At 50.1% G+C, this 20,557-nt stretch overlaps 1 protein-coding gene across 2 annotated transcripts in view; it reads left to right on the top strand.

Moving 5' to 3' along the window:
* The window catches only part of RFX3 (regulatory factor X3), a 176,905-nt gene that overhangs the window by 122,872 nt on the left and 33,476 nt on the right, over nucleotides 1-20,557 (top strand). Inside the window, exons 8-13 of one of the 2 annotated variants that reach the window (XM_004714454.2) lie at nucleotides 1,445-1,566; nucleotides 3,216-3,328; nucleotides 8,662-8,777; nucleotides 9,240-9,394; nucleotides 13,688-13,785; nucleotides 17,370-17,519. In XM_004714454.2, coding sequence (XP_004714511.2) covers nucleotides 1,445-1,566; nucleotides 3,216-3,328; nucleotides 8,662-8,777; nucleotides 9,240-9,394; nucleotides 13,688-13,785; nucleotides 17,370-17,519 — 754 coding nt within the window. Of the gene's footprint in view, nucleotides 1-1,444; nucleotides 1,567-3,215; nucleotides 3,329-8,661; nucleotides 8,778-9,239; nucleotides 9,395-13,687; nucleotides 13,786-17,369; nucleotides 17,520-20,557 lie in introns of those variants that run through there. The other variant, XR_006680000.1, reaches the window with a different exon arrangement.

Raw genomic sequence — 20,557 nt, 5'->3', positions numbered from 1 at the left:
AAGCGTATTGGAGAAAAGCTTAAATGATGCCATTCTTTAAAATGGCTGTATTTCCATAACATAGAGGAATCCTCGTTTCCCACTCAATCTGTTATTAAACGTGTTGTTGTTGTTGACAACCAGTCCCTCAACTCGTGTGGTCCCCATGCACAACAGCACGAGACGCTGCCCAGTCCTGCATCATCCCCATGATTTGTTACACACCAGGCCACCATGATCCAGAGAGTTTCCACTGACTGGTTTTTGGAAATAGATCATTGGGTCTTTCTCCCTAATTGACAAAGACAGTCATACATTAGGTTGTTACACATTATGCTTTTAATTACGTAATAGAAATACTTTTTCCCTTAAAACTTCCACGATCGACACTGGTATTAGTGGTCTCATCACCCTGAAGAGCTAGCTTGTTTTCTTGTGAGCCACAGGAGGCAGGTGAAGCACAGTGTCTACCCCCTAAACATTTACAAGGATTTATGTCAGTTTCTTATCTATCTATCTATCTACCTACCTATCTCTCTTTTCGGGCGCAGGGGTGTTGATGTTAAATTCCACTTCCTTTTGGCATGTGCCTTCATCTGTCTTCTCCAGTGAGCTTATTGATGGAGACATAGAGGTTGATATAAAGGAAACAGCTCACACAGTTGTAGAGGGAGGCAAGTTCTAAATCCAGATGTCAGGCTGAAAGCTTCTCCTGACTCCCCTGCAGGGAATGATCAACCCAAGATTGGTAGGCGGGTCTACATGCTTTGGTGACAGGAGCTATTGAATCCAGTGTCAGCCAGCAAGATGGCAGGCTGCTGATGACTCGCGAAATCAAAAGACAAAATAGCAGGCCGCTGGCTCAAGTCCAAGGACCCAGAGGTCAGATGCAGTTTGGTTTTGCCCACAAATTAGGTGTGTAGGTGGATGGTGCTGTAAGTGTCATGCTACAGAGGGGTGCTGATGATCTTCATAGGGTAAGAGCCCAGGTGGATGAGTAGGTTGAGGGGCAGGGGTGGTCTTAGCAATGGAACAGCGCAGTAGACTTATCTGCAGAACCCTATTCTGGATAGTTATGCATAGACAACCACTCATTAACATTTCTCAGGCCCCAACTCCTCTAGCTGTGAGTCCAGTTTGAAGTCCCAATATATTTAGCAAGTGTGTGCTAACATACATTGGCCGTTCAAAAATATCATTGAAACCATGCAGTAATGCTCTCGTCTCGGACATCTTTGCCACTGCGTCCAGGGCCGTACCTCATAATGCTGGCACTCGTAGGTAAATTTCTGCATGCTGAACTTGATGAGGCTGCCACAGGTGGGGGTAAATAATCTTCAAATACTCGAGGTATTCCAGAATATAGCATAAAGTGAAGGCCCGGGAGTTGGGGGGTCAAACGAAGAAAGCAAGGAATAACGTGGTCTCTGTCTTGTTTCTGTGCTTTCCCAACTCCCTGTCTCAGGTACAAGCCTATGCAGAAAGTGGATGGGGTGGCCGATGGTTTCACAGGAAGTGGCCAACAGACAGGTACATCTGTTGAGCAAACTGTAATTGCCCAAAGTCAACATCATCAACAGTTTTTAGGTATGTTAAAGTATGGTGTGTTATTAGCTGCTATGAGGATTTTGAAAATAAACAAAAGCAGTCTTTTCTCTAAGGCTCAATCGACGTCTATTACAGATGTTGGTAGCAGAGAAAGGTGTGTGTGTGTGTGGGCGCGCACGCACGCGCACACTCTGCAGCTCTGCATAGTCCAGTTCATGCCTACTGTCTCATATTGAGTGGAGCTTTTAAAGTTACCTTTATTTCCATCTCGAGCACGTTAGGACTTTTGTGCGCATTAAAGGCATTAAAGGCACCCTGTGTGCTCCTCTGCTGAGTTTCCAGTCTCTGCCTCCATTGGCTACTGAGAACAAAGTTGGGTTGTGCTCATTTTCAGTGCTAACTTCAGATGCCAAACAGAACTGTTCCTCTTGACTGTGTGCAAAGGTGTCTGTGCTTAGAGCTGTAGACTTGGGGAGGGGTGGGTGAGGATTGATAAACTTTTACAAAAAATGTATTTGTTGTAGCTCACCCAGAGTACTTTCAATATGGGTCATTTGCCTAGCTGGCATGCATGATTCTTGTCCTGGAAAGTGTTAGTAGGGGGAACTGGGACCTTCCAAGTATCCCTGCCATAGTGCCGCCCCCCCCACCCCCCACTTGCAAAAGCGGCACTTCAGCCAACAACTCCTAGAGATGAGCATGCATGATTCCCATGCAGCCGACCTGAGGGTGCGTGTGCACACCCTCTGCCCAAGACTAGTGGACATGACCGTCTCTACAAGTGCTATCGGCGTCACCCAGACGATAGCCACACACCGCTCTGCAACCCCAGTTTCCACGTGGGTGCTTGAATTTATCGTCCCAGAGCCACCAAAATGGGTCCCGTTAACTGCCCAGAGCAAATGAGAAAAGACCAGAGAGACTTAGATATGAATTTCACCTCTGTTCCATGGGAGGGCCTCCTGACGTCCAGGTGTTCTGCGCCGCCTGCACAGGGAAGAGCCACAGGAGAACCGGCCACGGGGGGATGTGTGATGGGTAAAACCCAACCTATTGCCTTGAGTTAATTCTGACTCCGAATGACCTGGTAGAGGGCTTTCGAGGCTGTAAATCTCTGCGGGAGCAGACCGCCTCGTTTCTCTGCCAAGGTAGACTTGAACACCCCAAAAGATCCTGTATTGTGGCAGTCTGTTCATAAACACACTGCACGACACCGTCTAGCTACAGGGGAGACAGTGGGATTCATCACGTCAAATGGATGTTATCAAGTTCAGTGTTACTTTTTCATCGTCTGGGTATGCATTTGTAGCCTTTTGGGTTCGCGAATGAGGTATGGCCATAAGAGTGTAACCCTGGGCTTGTTTTCTCTTGTTTACATTTTGAAGTAATGCAATCACCCCAGATCCCTGCAGTCTGATACAGCAAGCTGGAGAGGTCTGTCCACAAATACTGTGGGAGCATCTCCTCCGCGAAACCATCGCAGTTGTGGATCCAGCTATCTGTGTGCTGCTACTGCTGCTAACTCTTCTTGCAAATGCTGCTGTGAAACGCCCTTGCTCTCTGGACCGCTGACCTTTAGTTTTCATCTTCTTTTTCAGTCCCCGTAAAAGTTCCCTCATTAGTCTGTAATTGGCACCATCCGCCATCACATTTTTTCCCCCCTCTCCGTTGGGTTGTCTTGGTAACAGATGCATCTCGAGCACTCCCAGAGTTTGGAGACGTTGAGATCTCTTCCCTGCCAGATGGTACCACCTTTGAGGACATCAAGTCTCTCCAGAGCCTCTATCGAGAGCACTGTGAGGTAAGCCCGCCCCACACCGCGCGCGCACATGCTGCCGTCCTCCAGGCGGTTCCCACAGGAGACAGGGACGCCCACCGGCAGAGCGAGGGCAGTCCTGTTGCTTTGAGCATCATCGATGACCGTCCCTCTTCCTGTCTGACTGCAGAGAGGTGACAAGTGTGGGAAATTGAGGACCAATTTCATTCCCCATCTGCTTAGCCTATCCTAATGTGAGTCCTCTGATTCAGCAGCTCCACATGCAGCTCCTCGTCCTGATGATGTATTTCCATATGGGTGAAGAGACATGGATGCAGGGAATATGTGTGTATATATATATATCTCTATATGTGTGTGTATGTGTATATGTGTATATATATAGAGAGAGATTTTTATATATATATATAAACAAAATGAGAAATTGGTTATAACTTTCATACCTAACCAGAAACAAGGTAAAGAAGTCCCAGTACTTCTTGTTTCCTTTTTTTAAGCTTGGAATACCACATAGCCCCTAACAAGAACAGGTTCCCCTCAACGTTCTGTCCCACATAACGGTCTCCAGGATTGAACATTAAGAGAATCAAGCAAGCTGCACAGCCGTGTGAATAACACGCTCTTGCCCGAGTGAGGAAGAACTGGGAGGCATTTCTCCAGGAGGGAGGACCAGGCAGTATTCACAGGGGCGGGTTGACCCATCTGCATGGCTGGGACTCAGGGGGAGAGATGTCATTTTTCACCATCTTCTTTTCACCGTAAACATGCATTTCTACTAAAATAATTCTAGAGATGGTTCACAAAGCATTGTGGGTGCTTCTCAGTGTTGATGGAGGGCCTGGTTTTGTTGGGGCCCATTCAGCTTTGTAGGGAGCCCTGGTGACACCGTGATTAGAAGTCTAGTTCCAACCCACTCGATGTCTCTGGCGCAGAACAGGCCTGGCGATCGGCTCCCATAAAGAGGACAGCCTGTGAAACCCTGGGGGGCAGGTCTGCCCGCCCATGAGGGTCACTTGGAGTTGGGATCAGCCCCACTTCTTCCCTGTCCTGCAGGGTGGCCATAGTGGAAATCCATTCCAGGACACACAACAGTGACAACAAGGATCCCCTGGACATTTCCCGTCCATCCTTTTATTCCCCTCCCAAGTAACCTTTGTCACAGCCGGCCAGGTTGTCTTCACTCCAGCGCCCCAGTTCACCTGCAGCTCACCTGGTTGTTGTTGCTGGGCACCATTGAGTCAATTCATAGAACGCCCATGTGTGCACGGCAGAAGTGCTTCGTGGAGTTGGCTCGACGCCTTGGCAGATTTCCAGGGCGCTCTCGTGTAGGGCCACGGGGAGGGTTTGGGCTGTCCTTCCTCAAATGCACAGCCTACCTGTCGGGCCTCCCAGTGGTTCCCTTGGCACAAAGGGCATGGTAGTACTGCGTTGGTTGCAGTGAGAGTGTTCTTAAGGGCCTCTCCTTCCCATGAAGATTCTAGTCAGAACTGAAGTTGTTTGATTGTATGTGTGTGTGGGGGGGGGTTATCTACTTGAGGACAAGATAGTCCTTTGGTCTCATGGGCAAGCATCCCAGCTGCAGCGTAAGGCAAGACATGTCCAGTCACAGTGCTCATGGATTGAGTCCCACTCTGGACACACAAGCAGCCCAAGGGACTCTGAGCACTTGTCAAGGGTGCTAGCAACCAGATGCAAGTCCGCCCTAATACCACTGCATGCCTCATCCTCAGCGTGTCTCCGTTAGTTAGTTAGTTTGTTTGTTTACAAATGAGGAGAGCCACCCAATAGTCATTCCTCGGTGCGTTCCCCAGTGTCGGAATGTGTGCAGGTGGCCCTCACCTATCCAGGGACTAAAAGAAAAGCAGTTGCTGTGAACCTGCCCTTCCCATGCAAGAAAGATGTGGTCAGATCCCACGAGCTGCTCCTCGTTGCAGTAGGGGAAGGTGGTGGACCTCACGCCCAAGCAGACGCCACCAACACACGTATAATTGGAGAAAACCACGTTTAGCTGGTGAGAGACCACACAGCGACTGACTCCTCCAGTAAGATTAGAAGGTTGTTTGGATTCCAGGATCGTCATTAACATAACATATTTCTCAGGAATAAATATACCCTCTGGTGGCATAGTGAGTCACGAGTTGAGCTGCTGAGAGAAAGGTCGGGAGGTCAAGCCCACCAGTGACTGGAGGGGAAAAGAGGAGGCGGTCACTCCTACAAAGAAGTGCCGTCTCAGAAACCTGCTGTGAATGGGAGTCACCATAGAGGCAGTGGGTTCCATTCGGATGAGTGGCACCATGGGTCATACCTTGGGCTGCTTGCTACTGCCACTCCCCAGGAGAAAGGTGAGGCTCCTATCGAGGTTTACAGCCCCGGGAGCCTTATGGAGGATCGCTAGGGGTCAAAGCCGACTCAGTAAATGCCAGCAAAGGTTTGGTTGGAGTTTGGTTGACGTGGATAGATAGGGGCATTGTCTTTTCATTCCATTTTCCTACAAAATGTTTAGAGCACCTTAGAGCATCATTCATCTCTGTGGCAATGCATGGACACCTATTTCAGAGTTACCCATGTTCACACCATCTTTGGAAGGGCCCAATAACACCTCTGAAAAAGAATGCTAATGACCAACCTTCCAAACTGTCGAGTGCAGGTGCCAGGGCCTCCTCTCCGGGCCTGTTAAATAGCCATTTGCAACAAGCCTGCTGAATATGGCTTCTTTTAACGTGTGTGTGTGTGTGTGTGTGTGTGTGTGTGTGTGTGTGTGTGTGTGTGTGTTCTGGGCCAGAGCATATTTGTAAGTGGGTGGACAAATGATAAGATGTTTTATTCATTTGTAAAACGGCCTCAGACCAGGCTGGTGTGAGTCTCCTTTTCTGCAGCTACTTTCTTTGAATGAAAATCTGAGTTCAAGAAGTAGTGAACTCCTTGGCTCCCATTATTTTATGTCATGTTGCCCCTTGTCTGGTTGCATTTTGCTTGTTTGTTTAAATTTTATTTGGGCAAAACGTATACAAGAACGTCGAAAGCTGCCCGGGGTAAAAAAAGAGAAATCTATTATCTTTTTTGGTAAATGTCAACCATTTAAAAAATGCACTTCTTCACAGTTTTCTGGACGCACATCCACGTGCTGTACAACTGAGCGGTTTAAATAGATGTAAAGACGTTGTGCAGTCATCGCCACAATCAATCCCAGAACCTTTTCTTCATCTTTGTCCTCATTCAGCCTGGTGCCCTTTATCCCCGAGCCTCCCCGGCCGTAACCCTGAGAGCTCTTCATCCAGTTATTGTCTCCATAGATTGTCCCTCCTGGATGTCACAGAAAGACAATCATACCACAAAGCCCAGCATCACAATAACACACGGGAAAGCAGACACGAAACTAGAAAACCAGGTTCAAGTGTGCAAAGGGCGAACAATAGCCAGTACGATGTTAACCGGACCGTGCAAGCCGTGATCCCCTTTCCAAAGCACTCTTTGGGGTCAGCTAAGTCGGTGTGGACGGAGCCCACCCAGCCCATGTGTCCCAAGGATACTAAAGAAGGAAGGAATTAAATCCATCAGGTTTTTACTCCATTTCCCACAATGCTCTGCAGCCAGCCTGTCGAGTGGATGTGCTTTCGTTTGTAGTGGGGCGGCCTTCGTTATTCCCACCAGCCTGCACTGCGCTTCGCACTCCTCATGCCCCGACCTCTTTCTTTAACTCGCCACAGAAAGTCGGCACCCCACCCAGCAGTGACGCCCGTGCCCCTGCTCACACCCAGGGTCGCCAGCTCCCGTGCGGCTTCTAGCTGTTCCGTCTAAGTGGGGTCCTGTCGAGTCGGACTTAACTGAGCATAGTGCTGTCAAGCCCTATGCCTGTCCCGGCATGGATCTTGATTTTGTTGTACTTTCTGACTGAATAATAGCCCGTTGTCTGTACAGCAGAGCTTCAAAGAGTGTGTAGGGAAATGGCAGTCAAAGATCATGGAAGGTTTCTGCAGACTCTTTGAAGCCCCCACCCCGCACCCCATACCTTGTACCCTGTACCCTTGTGGATACCACACTTGGTTAGTCCATTCATCTGTTGGTGGACACTTGGGACAGTGCTGAAGGCTGAAAACTCACTGCCGTCTCGAGTTGACGCCGGCTGATCGTGACCCTATTGGGCAGGCTGAAACTGACCCTGTGGGTTTCCTGCACTGTAACTCCTGATGGGAGTAGAAAGCCTCGTCTTTATCCCGAGGAGTACCAGGTGGTTTCGAACTGTTGACCTTGTGCTTAGCAGCCCAATGTGTAACCACTGTGCCCCTAGGACTCCTTATGGAAGGCTTCAGAATATGTTAATGACCCCTTTCTCCCCGTGGTCTTTGTGTAACTATTGGGCAGCCTTTCCCGCCTGTTCCCAGAAAATGCCTCACCCTCTACCCCTGCCCCATAGCCACTTCCCTTTCATCTCTGAGCTGGGCTCAGAGTGTGTCTCCATGGGCTCATGGCCAGGCCTCGTGGGCAGAGGTGACAGTGCGGCAGCTCTTTGTGTACTCCCTGCCTGAAGCAGGTAGTCTCGAAGAGCCTCTCCGGAGGGAGCAGCCCTCCTGGGGGCTGGCTGGGATGGCCCCGGGTCACCCGGCGAGCACCTTGCTGTGTGCGGGCTGTGCCCGAGGGCATCGATTCTGCATGCCAGTCTGATTCTTGGGAACGCCGTGGATTCCCCTGAGAGGCGGCCTTGGCCAGAGCCAAACGGCGTCCCCCAAGCAAGCGCCCCAACTCCGTATGTGTGTCCTCACTGATGGTGGGCCTCCGGGGGCTGGGGTGATCGGATCTGCAGGCTCCGAGCAAAGGGCAGTGGCAGCCAGTGACAGTGGAGGCAGGAGGGAAGGGAATGCAGAGAGGGAGGAAAGCGGGTGGAGAGCTGGAGAGGAAAGAGAGGTCGCCGTGAGGGGGTGATGGGCGGAACACGAGTCACCCGCTTCACGCCTCAGGGGTTCTTGGTTTCGTTCCCCTCTTGTCCTTCCTCCCAGCCCCCTCCGCCATGGAGAACACCCGCCACAAGCAAATCCCCGGACGTCGCCAGGATTTGAGATCCGGAGCCTAAAGGAGCCCTTTGCCTTGTTGCGACAAAGCCAGATCAATCTCTGTTGCATTATGTTGTCTTCAAGCGACCCTGTAGGACAGGGGTTCTCTACCTTCCTCATGCCGCCACCCTTTCATACAGTTCCTCATGTGGTGGTGACCCCAACTATAACATTATTTTCACTGCTACTTCTGTTATGAATCGGGTGACCCCTGTGAAAGGATCGTTCAACCCCCAAAGGGGTCCCAGCCCACAGGTTGAGAACTGCTGCCGTAGGTGGTCACGCCAGTCAACACCCCGTTTTGTGTTCCAGGCGATTTTGGACGTGGTCGTGAACCTTCAGTTCAGCCTGATAGAAAAGCTGTGGCAGACATTCTGGCGTTACTCCCCCTCCACCCCGGCCGACGGCACCACCATGACGGAAGCCAGGTTAGAGCCACTGTGCTACCCCAGCTCGTCTCCCCGGCCCGGTAGACGTGAACGCGCTGACCTTAGAGATATGTATACCAGTTGTGAACCTTACCCGATAGCACCAGGCCAGTAGATTGTTGCTTGGCCATGCTAGGCACGGGCCCCCAGCCGCTCTCCCGGAGCCTCAGCTTGTGTGCCTACACAGCTCCCACCCGTCCTGATTTGGGGGAGCGTGGCGGAGCAATCGGCTCCTCAGGGAATGACTGTCCTCTCAGCGAGCATTAGGGGGCGCAGGCCACCCCGGGGGAGTGTCTCACCTATGTTGATAGCGTGCCCAGCCACATGGCACCAGCACAGTCAGTGGTGGTACAGTTTCTAACCTCAGTGATATTTGATAAACTAAAACTCTTTTCTTAAAAGTCCATTTTCTTTTTTATCCTCATTTGCCATCTATTCATTTGCTACATTTATTCACGCCAGCAATCTGAGTGAAATAGAAAGTCGTCTTCCGAAAGCAAAGCTGCTAAGTCTGTGCAAACATGAGTCTGTTCTGAAATGGATGTGTAACTGTGACCATGGGATGTACCAGACTCTGGTGGAGATCCTCATCCCCGACGTCCTTAGACCCATTCCTAGTAAGTTACTTGCAGACGAGTGCGGGTGCTTGTGTTCTCCTACGTCCCCCGAGGAAAGGCTGGGGTGGGGCCCTTGCCATCTAGACTGGTTTCTGGTCTTGTGTAGATGTGCCAAGAGCAGACATGCCACCCAGGGTATCGAAAAAGAACAAGAAACACCACCTAGAACCAAGCCGTAGACTGAGGGGGGGAAGGAAATATGTCTGTTTGCCAGTTTGTCCAGTTTCACTCTGACAACAAAGGCAGCCTCTGGATGTGACAGCACCCCCCAACCTCCCCCCAAGTCCCACCCCCACCCCCAAGTCCCTGGGCCCTGTCAACCACGTCAGAAGTTTATCCATTCTACCCAGGACCCAGGACCCTTCCTAAAGCCAAAAAAAATGTCGTGAAGTCCATCACGGTGAGGCCAGCCTCTCCCCTGGTTGCTTCTGATTGGAAAAGAATTGATCTTGGTTGCCAATGACCCAGAATCCCCTGATTTAATAATATAATTTTTTTAAAAACCCAAACATTTACTTTGTCACCTGCATCACGTTAAGAAACGACAAACAGAGTCTCCACGAACTGGTGGTTAACTGGCATTTTGAGAGAGAGAGAAAGAGAAATCCATGTCAACTACACAGGCCTTGTGCCCCATCAGGCAGGGAGTAAGAAGGACACAGCCCGTTAGATGGCATGTTCAACCGTGTGGCAGACAGAGAGAGGTTTCCACCAAGGTCCATTGACACCCCAGGGCTAGAGGCAGTTGGAGCAACTGGACACCCACATTTTCATAAGCACACCCGGCTGCCCGTAACTTTCGCACACACAGGACGGGGCTCCCAGCCCTCGGGGGCACTGATCAGAGTGCCAGTGCTCCTTGAGTTTGTGGAACTCCCCCTCCCCCCATGTCCTTCAAGTTCATGGTCATGGAGGACAGGTGTCAAAGGGACCCAGAAAATATTGGGGGTATTTCCGACAAGAAAAGGTGAAGGTAGCTGCTTTCCTTTGTCGAAATGTGGGAGACACGGGTCTTTCACCTGCCCTCATCCACCCACCCGACCCTGAAAAGACACTCATGGACACCTCTTTACATGCAACACCAGGGGACACACACCTCAGCAGGAGGAGAAGGAGGTAAAACAAGATTCTACCTGCCCTTTCCCATTCCGTCTCCACCCAGGTTCCCCCTTCCAGAGTGATTTAAAATGATGCCGGCATCGAAAATTTCCCTGTGTACGTTCCCCACCAATGGGTGTCCCAGGACATGGATTTTCTTGGTTTTTTCTCGTTTCTTTTGTCTGCCCTCTTGCTGTCCTCGTGTGCTGAGTGATGATCACTCAAGACACTGAGGACAAGTCACATCGGGTAGCTCATTAGCCTGCGGCACCTTCCCACCAGTGTATGTCTATCCCCCGAGAAAGGAGGCCGCCAGGAAATGCCTTCTTGTTCCGGCAAAGCCACAGCTTCCCTCCTCTCTAACTGCCCCGCACCCCGCCCGGTCCCTCTGCGTTAGCCCCACAGGGCTTCCGCCTTGAGCCCACCCGTCCCCTAACTTAAGCCAGGTATGCGGTGTAGGTGGTCGAAGCACCATCTGCGTAGGCAGACTAGCCCCGAACACTGGAAGATTTGTCTTTTGCAAATCTTGCTTCCGAAACCAGTTGTGTTCTGTGGCGTCATTTGTCCGTGGCTTCATCACACCGCTCAGCTTCAGGTATTTCACGCCAGTGTCTTGAGGATGACAAGGTGCATGATGAATTACCGAGCATGCCATCCTGCCAAGGACACTTGGTGGCCTTCCTATCGTAGGGCGAGTCTTAACAAAGTACATCCGGGGCCCGGGGTGGGGGAGGGTATGTTTCAGGTTGCAGCTCTTTCCCGAGGACCCACGTTCTAATAGCAATCTTGAACACTGAGACAAGTGAGCTTGGGAATACGTTTTCGATTCCAAGCCATCCATCCAGGCTTTCCGCTGTTGGTCTTCACAAATTTGATCTTACATGGATCCCTGCAGAGAGGATTTTGTTTTAAAAGAACTTATTTTCCTGGCTACTAGTACTTTACTCCGCCACTTTGTGTCCAGATGGGATTCCTTTTTTTAGCCCCCAAAGAGTCTGCACATCACACTAATTTAAAGTCAGATTGAAGTTAAGATATTCAAAAATACCCTTCTCCAAACGAAAAAAAAAATTTTTTTAATGCAAAGTATAAAGAATCGTGTAAGACGCAATTAGTGAAACTTGAATATACAATTATGAGTGTCATTAAAGGTGACCCAGAATGACATCAAACAATATGCATATAGATATATGTAATATATGTATGTTAACTAAATTATATACTATACACATAATACGTGTATCAAAAATTGTATATATGTCAATCATTTAGGGCTATTACTTTATGTCACCTGGGCCACTTTTAATTACACTCCTCATTGTAAGGGTGGCTGTGAGTGAGGATGGACCCAAGGCAGTGAGAAAAAGGGAATGACATTCCGTACAAAAGTGCAAATGCATTTAATTTTAAAAATAGACCTTTTTAGTTTATAGCCTCCAGTCACAAGACCCAGGCTTAGGTTTTCGTTTTTATTTTTTTTAAGTCATACTTATTGGTTCTCGAGGGTTTTTTTTGTATGTGTGTGTGTTTTTCCCCCCTAGACTAAATAAGTATCATCTATGAATGGTAGGGGAAAAAATGGAAAATGCAGATAGCCAAATTGGATCTTGAACAAAATGTTACTGCATTTCAAAAAGGATTGTTAATTTTTTTTTCACTCTTTTTCATTTCCATCCATGCCTGCCCTCCATGGTCCTAATACATACGACACAGGAAAGTATTTTTGTTGTTGTTCTTCTTCTTTTTGTCTTTTATTTATTTATTTTCCTTTTCCTTTTTGGCTGAAACGAGATGCTTTGGAAATTTCAAAAGAAGAGTCCTTCTCGGGAAATTTCCAAGAGATGATTCTCATCGCGCCAAGTCTGCACTTGAGTGATTTGACCGATGAAAATTATTTAGACCATTTCAGTCTCTAATCTCATTTGTCCAGTTCAATAAAGTAAAAAATAAATAAAAAATAAATAAAGCCAGTTATAATAAGAGTTTCTTGAAATTAGTAGGCTAGAAAATTTGGTTTGCATTGCAAATAACTCAGACAAACTCAAGTTCAACCCAGCTTGAGCAACAGAAGCGAAAGTTGGGAGACACCTGTCAGACTCACTTGAGCACAGGAAAGACAGACCAAGGGCTGCATTCCCCTCATTCCTAGAGACATTCTTGGGTGGGCACCTTGGGTCATAATGATGTAATCCCGGTTTCTTAGCCACAGATTCCTATACTACTCACGTAGGTTAATTGTATGTGATGAGCAACTTCCATCATGTATTTATTAAGTATTCCACACCACTCCCTGCACCATGGAGCCTACCACGCAGATGCAATACAATGATAGTGATGAGAGAAGAGTTCTACGATTACATAAGGCAACCTTAGTCATCTCATTGCTGCCATAAAAATCTACCCTCCTGGGCCTATCCCCCATGCCAGGTGTTAGCAGATGCAGAACGCCTCTAGAATGGATTTCCAGAAGCACACAGCTGCCCCTTAGGGATCTTCTCAGGCTAGAGTTCTCTGGGTTAGCGGTTCTACCTGACTGGTATTTTATCGACGCCTACCAAGTGAAACGGAGACTCTTAAGGCCCCAAGTTTTCAAGTCAGGCTATTTTTATTTTCTCATGTTTTTTACCTTGTTTTTCAGCAAGAGTAAGGGGGATTTTGGATTTGGGGAGGGAAGGTAGGACGGGGGTGGATAACTGCCCCAATGATATGTTCTACTGGAAATAGATGTAAAGAGAGAGAGAGAGAGAGAGAAAGAGAGAGAGAGGAAGTGTGGCACTCCTTTAGCTGTTTGCAAGAGACGTGAAAATCCATGAGGAACTTGACAGAAATCCAGATGGGCAATTTACAAGGCAAATGCCGAGCCTTTCAGCACAAATCCATGGTAGAAAAACCCTCCAAAGAATCTGTTAGCCTATTCACAACTGGTATATGTTGCTATCATGTTTTTATCTCCCAACCATGTGAGATAATAAAATAGCTCCCTTCCTCCACCCCCTAAAAAGCCCAGGCTCCAACTTTTACATGGCTTCTAAGTGAGCACGAATGTGTGATGCTGCGGAAAGCCTCATCAGCCAGTGTGATGGCGGTTGTATGCTGTTGACGATGTTGTGCGCGCGCGCGTTTTCCTGATTCTAGCATGAAGAGGAACACGCTTTGGTATCTTTTTCATTCTGCTCTTTATTCTTCAACATTTAGGTGCCTTGACCCAAGCCATTCGAAATTTTGCAAAAAGCCTTGAAGGTTGGCTTTCCAATGCCATGAACAATATTCCACAGAGAATGATACAAACCAAGGTACTGTGTCCAGAACTCCGCCTTGCTCTTGGTTGTTCAGCAGATTCTTCTGAGCCGTGAGCGTCTTGTCTTCCCTGTGAAATGCTGAGATCCTGAAACACAGACACTTTAAAATCCGATTTGTGTGTGTGTGTAGGTTTGTATGTGTGTGTACACCCACGGACTTAAAGAAATTCAACATCCGTGCAAACGATGGCCAATGCTAGAGCTGGCCAATGCTAGAGCTGTCGGGGGGCACGTCTTCCAAACATTTTAAGTGTAGTATGCCTGTGAGACATTTTCCCCCTAAAATATGTATTTCAGATTGCAAACAAAAGCCTAGAGTGTTCCAGGAGTTACTAGGGGGTGAGAGGTGGGGAGCAAATGTTTAGTGATCTTTTGACCCACCTCTTCTGCCTACCTTGTTGTGTCCTGAAATGTTCATGCAAATTGCCACCCTTTTGCTTTTGCGAGAAGTCTTGCATTGTTGAGCATGAGCGAATGCCTGTGGAGTCCAGCCATCATTTCTTAAAGGGAACCGTCACCTCGTACTTGGCCTGTTAGGCATGGGCTGGCTTGTCTTCACTCTGTCTCCAACCAGCCACGTGGCCTTTAGACTAACCCGTGACCATTTTCTCAGGACAACTTTGGGTTCGTTCTGTCTAAATTTTAGTGCCCAGAGTCCTATGTGTGGCTGTGTGTCAGGGACCCTACCGACTGTCAAGTCCAGCAAGACAGCGAGGTGTTCAATTTGGGAGGCAAAAAGGGAGGATGGAAAAGTCTCCCGAGACTCTGACCAGCTCCCACTTCCTTCTGCTTTTGCCTCGAAGTCTGTGATACGGCTCCCCTTCCCTGGAGTGTGAGCCAAACCCAAGCCCCTGCCATCAAGTTGATTCCAGCTCCTAGCAGCTCTGGGGGAGAGTCAAACGGCCCCCATGGGTTTCCCAGGCTACAAATCTTTAAGGAGATGGTCTGCCTCGTCTTTCTCCTATAGAGCAGCTGCTGAGTTTGAACCACCAACCTTACGGTTAGCTGCAGGTGCCACCAGGGCTCCCACGCTATGCAGGCCTGGATACATGGCTCTTTAAATTTAAGATTCACTTTGAATGTTAGCTCTTCTCCCCACCCCCCACCCCATTGGCTCCATTTCTGGGGCTCGGTAGCGACCCCATTGGGCATCGAGTTTCCACCATTGCAGGACATTCTGCATCGCACTCTGTTCCAGATGACTGCCTGGGGATGGGGACACCCACGAGTGCTATTTGATTGGGTCAGTCAGAGCCTGCCTTTTCATGTGGAGCTTTAGTTAGATTGACAGCAGTCCTGCCCTTCCCAGGAGCACTACCCTGCCGAGTTCCCTTGAGAGGGACGGGCCAGACTTAGCTGCAGCCTTAGCCACCTGGCCCAGGTCCAGGGTTGGTCTGAGGGAGTCACCTTCAGGTGGAGCATGCCTTTCCTGCTTCTCCCTCCCTGCCACATAGCTCTTGACCAGCTAGCTCTCAACCCACGGAGCCAGCTGACCCCTATTCAAATCCCACCACTGCCCAGCTGGTTTAGCCTGACCTTGAGCAAGCCACTTTGCTTCCTCAAGTGGAACTGCGTGTCTGGAAGAACAAAGGAAGAGACTTGGACAGGATAATATTCACAAGGTGCTAAGCAGTGCCTGACACCAGCATGTGCTCAGTAAACATAGCCCCAAAATGAAATAAAGCCCTAGATACTTCTCCAGTGAGGGCAGTGTGCGAGCTTTCCCCCAGCCTCCTCGGGGCCCTGAAGCATCTCACCAATAAGGAGCCTCCTGAGCCCCGGGATTCTCCTCCGCCACGCAGGCACCACACTTGTCAGCCACTTGCTGCCTTTGGACTTTTACTGTTGCAGCTGCAAACAGGCAGCACCGTGGACAATAGCCATTTTCTATGCATGCCGTGACAACGGTCTGCATTCTCTGAGGGGCACGGTCCTTCTCACGCCTCTCTTTTTGTACCATTCCCTCCCCATTTGCCTCAGCTCACTGCCCTCTAAGCTCCCCAGTCAATCTGTCCAAGTTGCTGCTGTCAGATTTGATCCCCTGTAGGGAGTTCTTACAAGAGCTTAATGCCCAGGGCAGGCATTCCTGACCAGTCAGTGTGGTCAGCACTGTGTGGTTCAACTGCCGGCCTTAATACCCGCAGCAAGGAAAGCCAGCACTGTGCACTGTTGTGATGGAGTTAGAATGAAGGCACCACTGTGTGTGCTACGGAAGCCCTGGTGGTGTAGTGGTTACGTGTTGGGCTGCAAACTGCAAGGTCAGCAGTTCAAAACCACCTGCCCCTCCAAGGGAGAAAGATGCGGCTTTCTGTGTCTGTAAAGAGTTGCAGTCTTGGAAACCCACAGGGGCACTTCTACGCTGTCCTACAGAGTCACTGTGAGGCGGCGTCCACTCAGTGCCAGTGAGTGGAGTTTGCTGAGTATGTATCACAGGTCTCCGTCAGAACAGGTTCCGACTCCTAGGTGTGTGGGGGGGTGATTGGTTAGGGGTGGTTGCTTGGCTGGTTAGTTGGTTGGTTTTCTTCTTTGTTGCCTTTGCCATCTTTCACCCTAATCTGGTTTGTGCCAAGTCTCATCAGGAACACAGGGTGCTGGTTGAAGAGAGCTTAGGAAGGGCTCGTTTTCCAAGCTGTGGGCGGAATTCAAACCACGGAGGGGCGATGATCCTCACCGGGACTCGTGGCAGCAGGCCGTGTGAGCAGCCCGCTGAAGCACTCCCATCCCTTCGCCCAGAACTGCGGCCTTAGGAAGGAAGCAGGCTCGGCCAGAGGCTGTGGGGAGAACCGCTCTGACCACTGGCCTCTCATTGGCCAAGCTCAACTGAGAGTCAGAGGTCAAGGAGACGGTCCCTGTGGACCCTCTAGCCTTCCTGGGCACAGGCCAGGATGGGGAAGGCTGAGAAGGTGCCTGGGAGGGGCAAGCGGTTCTTTGGCAGAAATTCAAATGTAATTAACACGCTTCGCGTTACTTTTCCCTGATAAGTCTCTCTGGGGGTGTTTGCTACTAAAGGCCTCGGACACTCATGTTTCCCTTCAAAATGACTCGCTTTTATAAAACGAGAGTGGTCAGAGGGGATCCGAAAGGGCCCTGCTCTGGAAGTCCGTATACATACATACACACATACACACATGCAGGATCAGCGCGCAGGCCTGGTAGGTGCAGTGTGACTTTCTGCATCGGGAGGCAAATGTGTCCGTCTGTTTCCTAGCTGGCTGTCCTGTTGAGGGCAAACCGTGGTGAAAAACCGCCATGGCTTCCTGCTTCCCTCACTAAAGTCGCTTCTGGCCGCGCGGATGAGTGGTGTCTTGTGAGATGGGCTTAATTAGTGCTGCCCTCAGCTGCCACAGCATGTGGGCGTGTGAGCCTTGACCTCCACCTCCCCGAGAGGCAAATAATAGAAGGAGGAGAGCATGCTGTGTGTGCGCGAAGATTAGCAGCGAGCAAGCTCTCACCACACGCATGAGAAGTGCGTGTCTGGGGGAGCCTGTGGAGTTGGGCCGGGAGAAGGTTGGACGATGGCAGAGGGGCCCTTTCCTGGCGGGCAGTGAACTCGCCCCTCTAATCGGGCTTCTCCGCAGGTTGCCGCTGTAAGTGCCTTTGCCCAGACTCTGCGAAGATACACGTCGCTCAATCACCTGGCCCAGGCCGCACGCGCAGTACTGCAGAACACATCCCAAATCAACCAGATGCTCAGTGACCTCAACAGGGTGGACTTTGCCAACGTCCAGGTAACCCGCCCCCTTCACGCACGCCGGCCTGCCTGCCTTCGGTTCTCAGTGCTCTCACGGCCACTGGGACCTGTGTTCCCAAGGACCACGGGTGGGCAGCTTTGAGGTTCAGAAATATATTCTTTCCACAAGTCAGGAGGCTGGACATGCAACAGTGCAGGGCACTAGCTCTTGAGGAAGGCTCGCGCTCTCTCTCGCTCTCTCTCTCTCTCTAAGGTCCTCATCTCTTCTCAGCTGGGCAGCTCGCTCCCCACACGTGGGCTCTGATTGGCTTACTCCACGCCCCATGCTGACACAGCCTTATAACTAGGACCAGGAAAATTCTCCATTCCCGAGGGGATCCCATCCCCAGGGTAGGGTGAGGAGCCCAGCGCTTGCAGGCACCCAGGTTGTCCTGACCTCCCTTTCTCGCATTGCCTCTCTCCCCGTCCCCTCACTGTCGGTGCGACAACAGAGAAGCCGGTCAAGCACAGTGCCACTGCAGTGAGAGAACCTGACTGTCAGGGTGACTCCTCCCAGAAGTCTCCGTTCCCCCTTCTGCGCTTGTTGTGGTGGCCCTTGTCTTTGTCGAGTACCGTCTGGTGGGTCCCGCTCACAGCGACCCAGCGAACGACAGAATGAAACTGCTCGGTCCTGTAAAAGGGAGCAGACGGGAATTCAAGGCTTGACTTATTTCAGCCTCATCCCACTGCCTTCCGCTCCTCTCCGACTCCTGGCGCCTCTGTAGGACAACATCGAACTGCGTCTCAAGGTGTCAGAGACTGTCAACCATTACAGGCACAGTGATGGCCCTGTTGACCTTGTGATTCGAAGCCCAGCACTTGACCTACGCTGCCACCAGAGCTCCTTTTGATTCATTCCCGGGTGCAGTAAATTGTTGTTGCTGCCAAGTGCCACCAAGTCCGCTCTCACTCAGCCCAGCAGGCAGCTGAAGGGACGGGGCCCAGGGCTGCACCGCCACCCAGCCCATTGTTGCAGCCACCAGGTCAGCCTAATGTAGTGAAGGGCATCTTTGCCTCTAGCTCCTGATGCAGGTCAACTCTTCACAGCTTTTCTCTCCATCTACCTGCACACACACACCACGCACGCACACACGCACGCACATATCACGTTCACAAGAAGGAACGCTCTCAGGTCCACAAAGCCACCGACTTCACTTCTTTTCAGCGGAGCTCACCTGGATGGGCTGTAATGAGATCAGTAAACGTTTGGATGGCCTTCAAGTCAATGAATGCTGTTGTAATGTTTATATCAACTCTTCACCCGGAGAAGACAGGTGTCAAGGTACCTTCAGAAACATTCAGTGGTTGAGGCAGCTGCTAACCTCCAGGGACTACTTTGGCCCCGTAGCTGGTCGTTTTAGGAGTGGCCCCCAGTGGGTTCTTCTGCGTGGTGGGCACCAAACACAAGGGCATCTTTACATCCCAAACCATCAGCTCTGCGTCTACCCTGCTGCATCCCCCACCCCACACTAGCCCTCCCCTCCACCCTCGGTGGCATTAGCGGTTCAGCACGTGACTGCTAACCTGATGAGACGGTTCGAGTCCACCTCATGGGGCTTCTGAAAAATGACCCGGGGACCCTCTCTCTGCCCCAAGCAGAGTTGCCAGAGATCAGAACCAACATAATGGCAACTAATTCACTCTCGCCTGTTCACCATCATGACAGTGACCAGAATCACACCTGTCAGATTTCCAAATGTCTGTCTGTGCCCCCGCAGAAGCTCCTCCATCTGCCCTACACGTTCCCTCCCCACCCCTCCAGTTTCGGCGAGCAGGCTCCTTCCCCAGGCGGCAGATTTCACCCATGTTAGGGTTGCAGTGCTCTCTGAAGAGTGTCCATCAGAAAGAAGGGACCCCTGGACAAGGTGGCTTGGCACAGTGGCTCCCACCGTGGGCACCAGCGTGGCAGTGATTGCGAGGGCGTTGCTCTGCCCACAGGGGTCACTGTGGCATCGCAGCCAGCTTGCCTGCCCCTGATGGCAACCACAAGGAGCGTGAGCCTGTCGTGCAGTTCCTTCCACCGCTGGGTGCAGTAAATTGTTGTTGCTGCCAAGTGCCACCAAGTCCGCTTCCACCGGCTCATCCTCCCACCAGGAGACTCTTCTTTAGGGCACCGGCACGTGCAGGCGTTTTCTGCTGCAGTGGAATTGGGTTTTTGTTTTCCCTCATAGGTGGCATTGCAATGGTATTGTTTTCTTTTTTCCTGTATTGTAAACGGGTCATTTTTTCTCTGCATTGTGGTGTAAGTGGGATACTTGGACTAATGGCTCATTGTATGTCCTGGTATTTTTGGTGGGAAAGTTATCCTGGTGTAGAAGCTCCTGGTGAGGCCTCATCATCTTGGATATCATTTATTGGTGAGTTCAAAACTCTCCAAGTGTTCATCCTTAGCTCTTCCATCTATAGAACAGAAATACCCAAGTTCCTTTCACAAGGGAATATGTACAGTATTCTTTATTGTTAGTACATTCACAATTTTTAGAGTGGTTTAAAAAAAAAAAGCCAGAATAATTTGCTGTTGGGTTTTAGGGTTATCTTTTCATAGCAAAAACTAACTGCCAAGCAAAAACCGAGTTCAACTTTATGGAAAAAAAGGAAATTAAATTCTTCTTGATACCAGTAAGTTCTCTTTCTTATCAGAGCCCAAATAAAATCTTCGGGGAGGGCACAAGGGGGGGACAAACAAACAAAATACTTCTCACACCTTTTCTTTGATCCCCTGGGATTCTTCTCTGGGCCCTCTCATAAACTCTTGATCAGAAGATAAATCGATAGAAGACTTCCAGAAGTCATTTATTAGCAGCATCTACTCAAAGATCTCAACTACCTCGCCCTCCCTCGTTTTATAACTCTATCATGCAGAACAAATGGAAAATAAGCAACCACATAGTTGCTCCTAGCTATCTTCCTACCGGTGACAAATCGGAACAAAAAAGGCTAGCCCAGATGAGGCGTAGCCTTAACCAAGGCAGCCAGCGCTGCTCTCCGCTGCAGCCTGCACACTCGTACTGCCAAGACGAGATCAGTAATCCACAC

This window comes from Echinops telfairi, unplaced genomic scaffold (assembly GCF_000313985.2).
Source record: "Echinops telfairi isolate 266 unplaced genomic scaffold, ASM31398v2 ScPeMD7_25;HRSCAF=90, whole genome shotgun sequence".
Taxonomy (NCBI): domain Eukaryota; kingdom Metazoa; phylum Chordata; class Mammalia; order Afrosoricida; family Tenrecidae; genus Echinops; species Echinops telfairi.
This window is presented reverse-complemented; position numbering and strand designations above follow the sequence as displayed.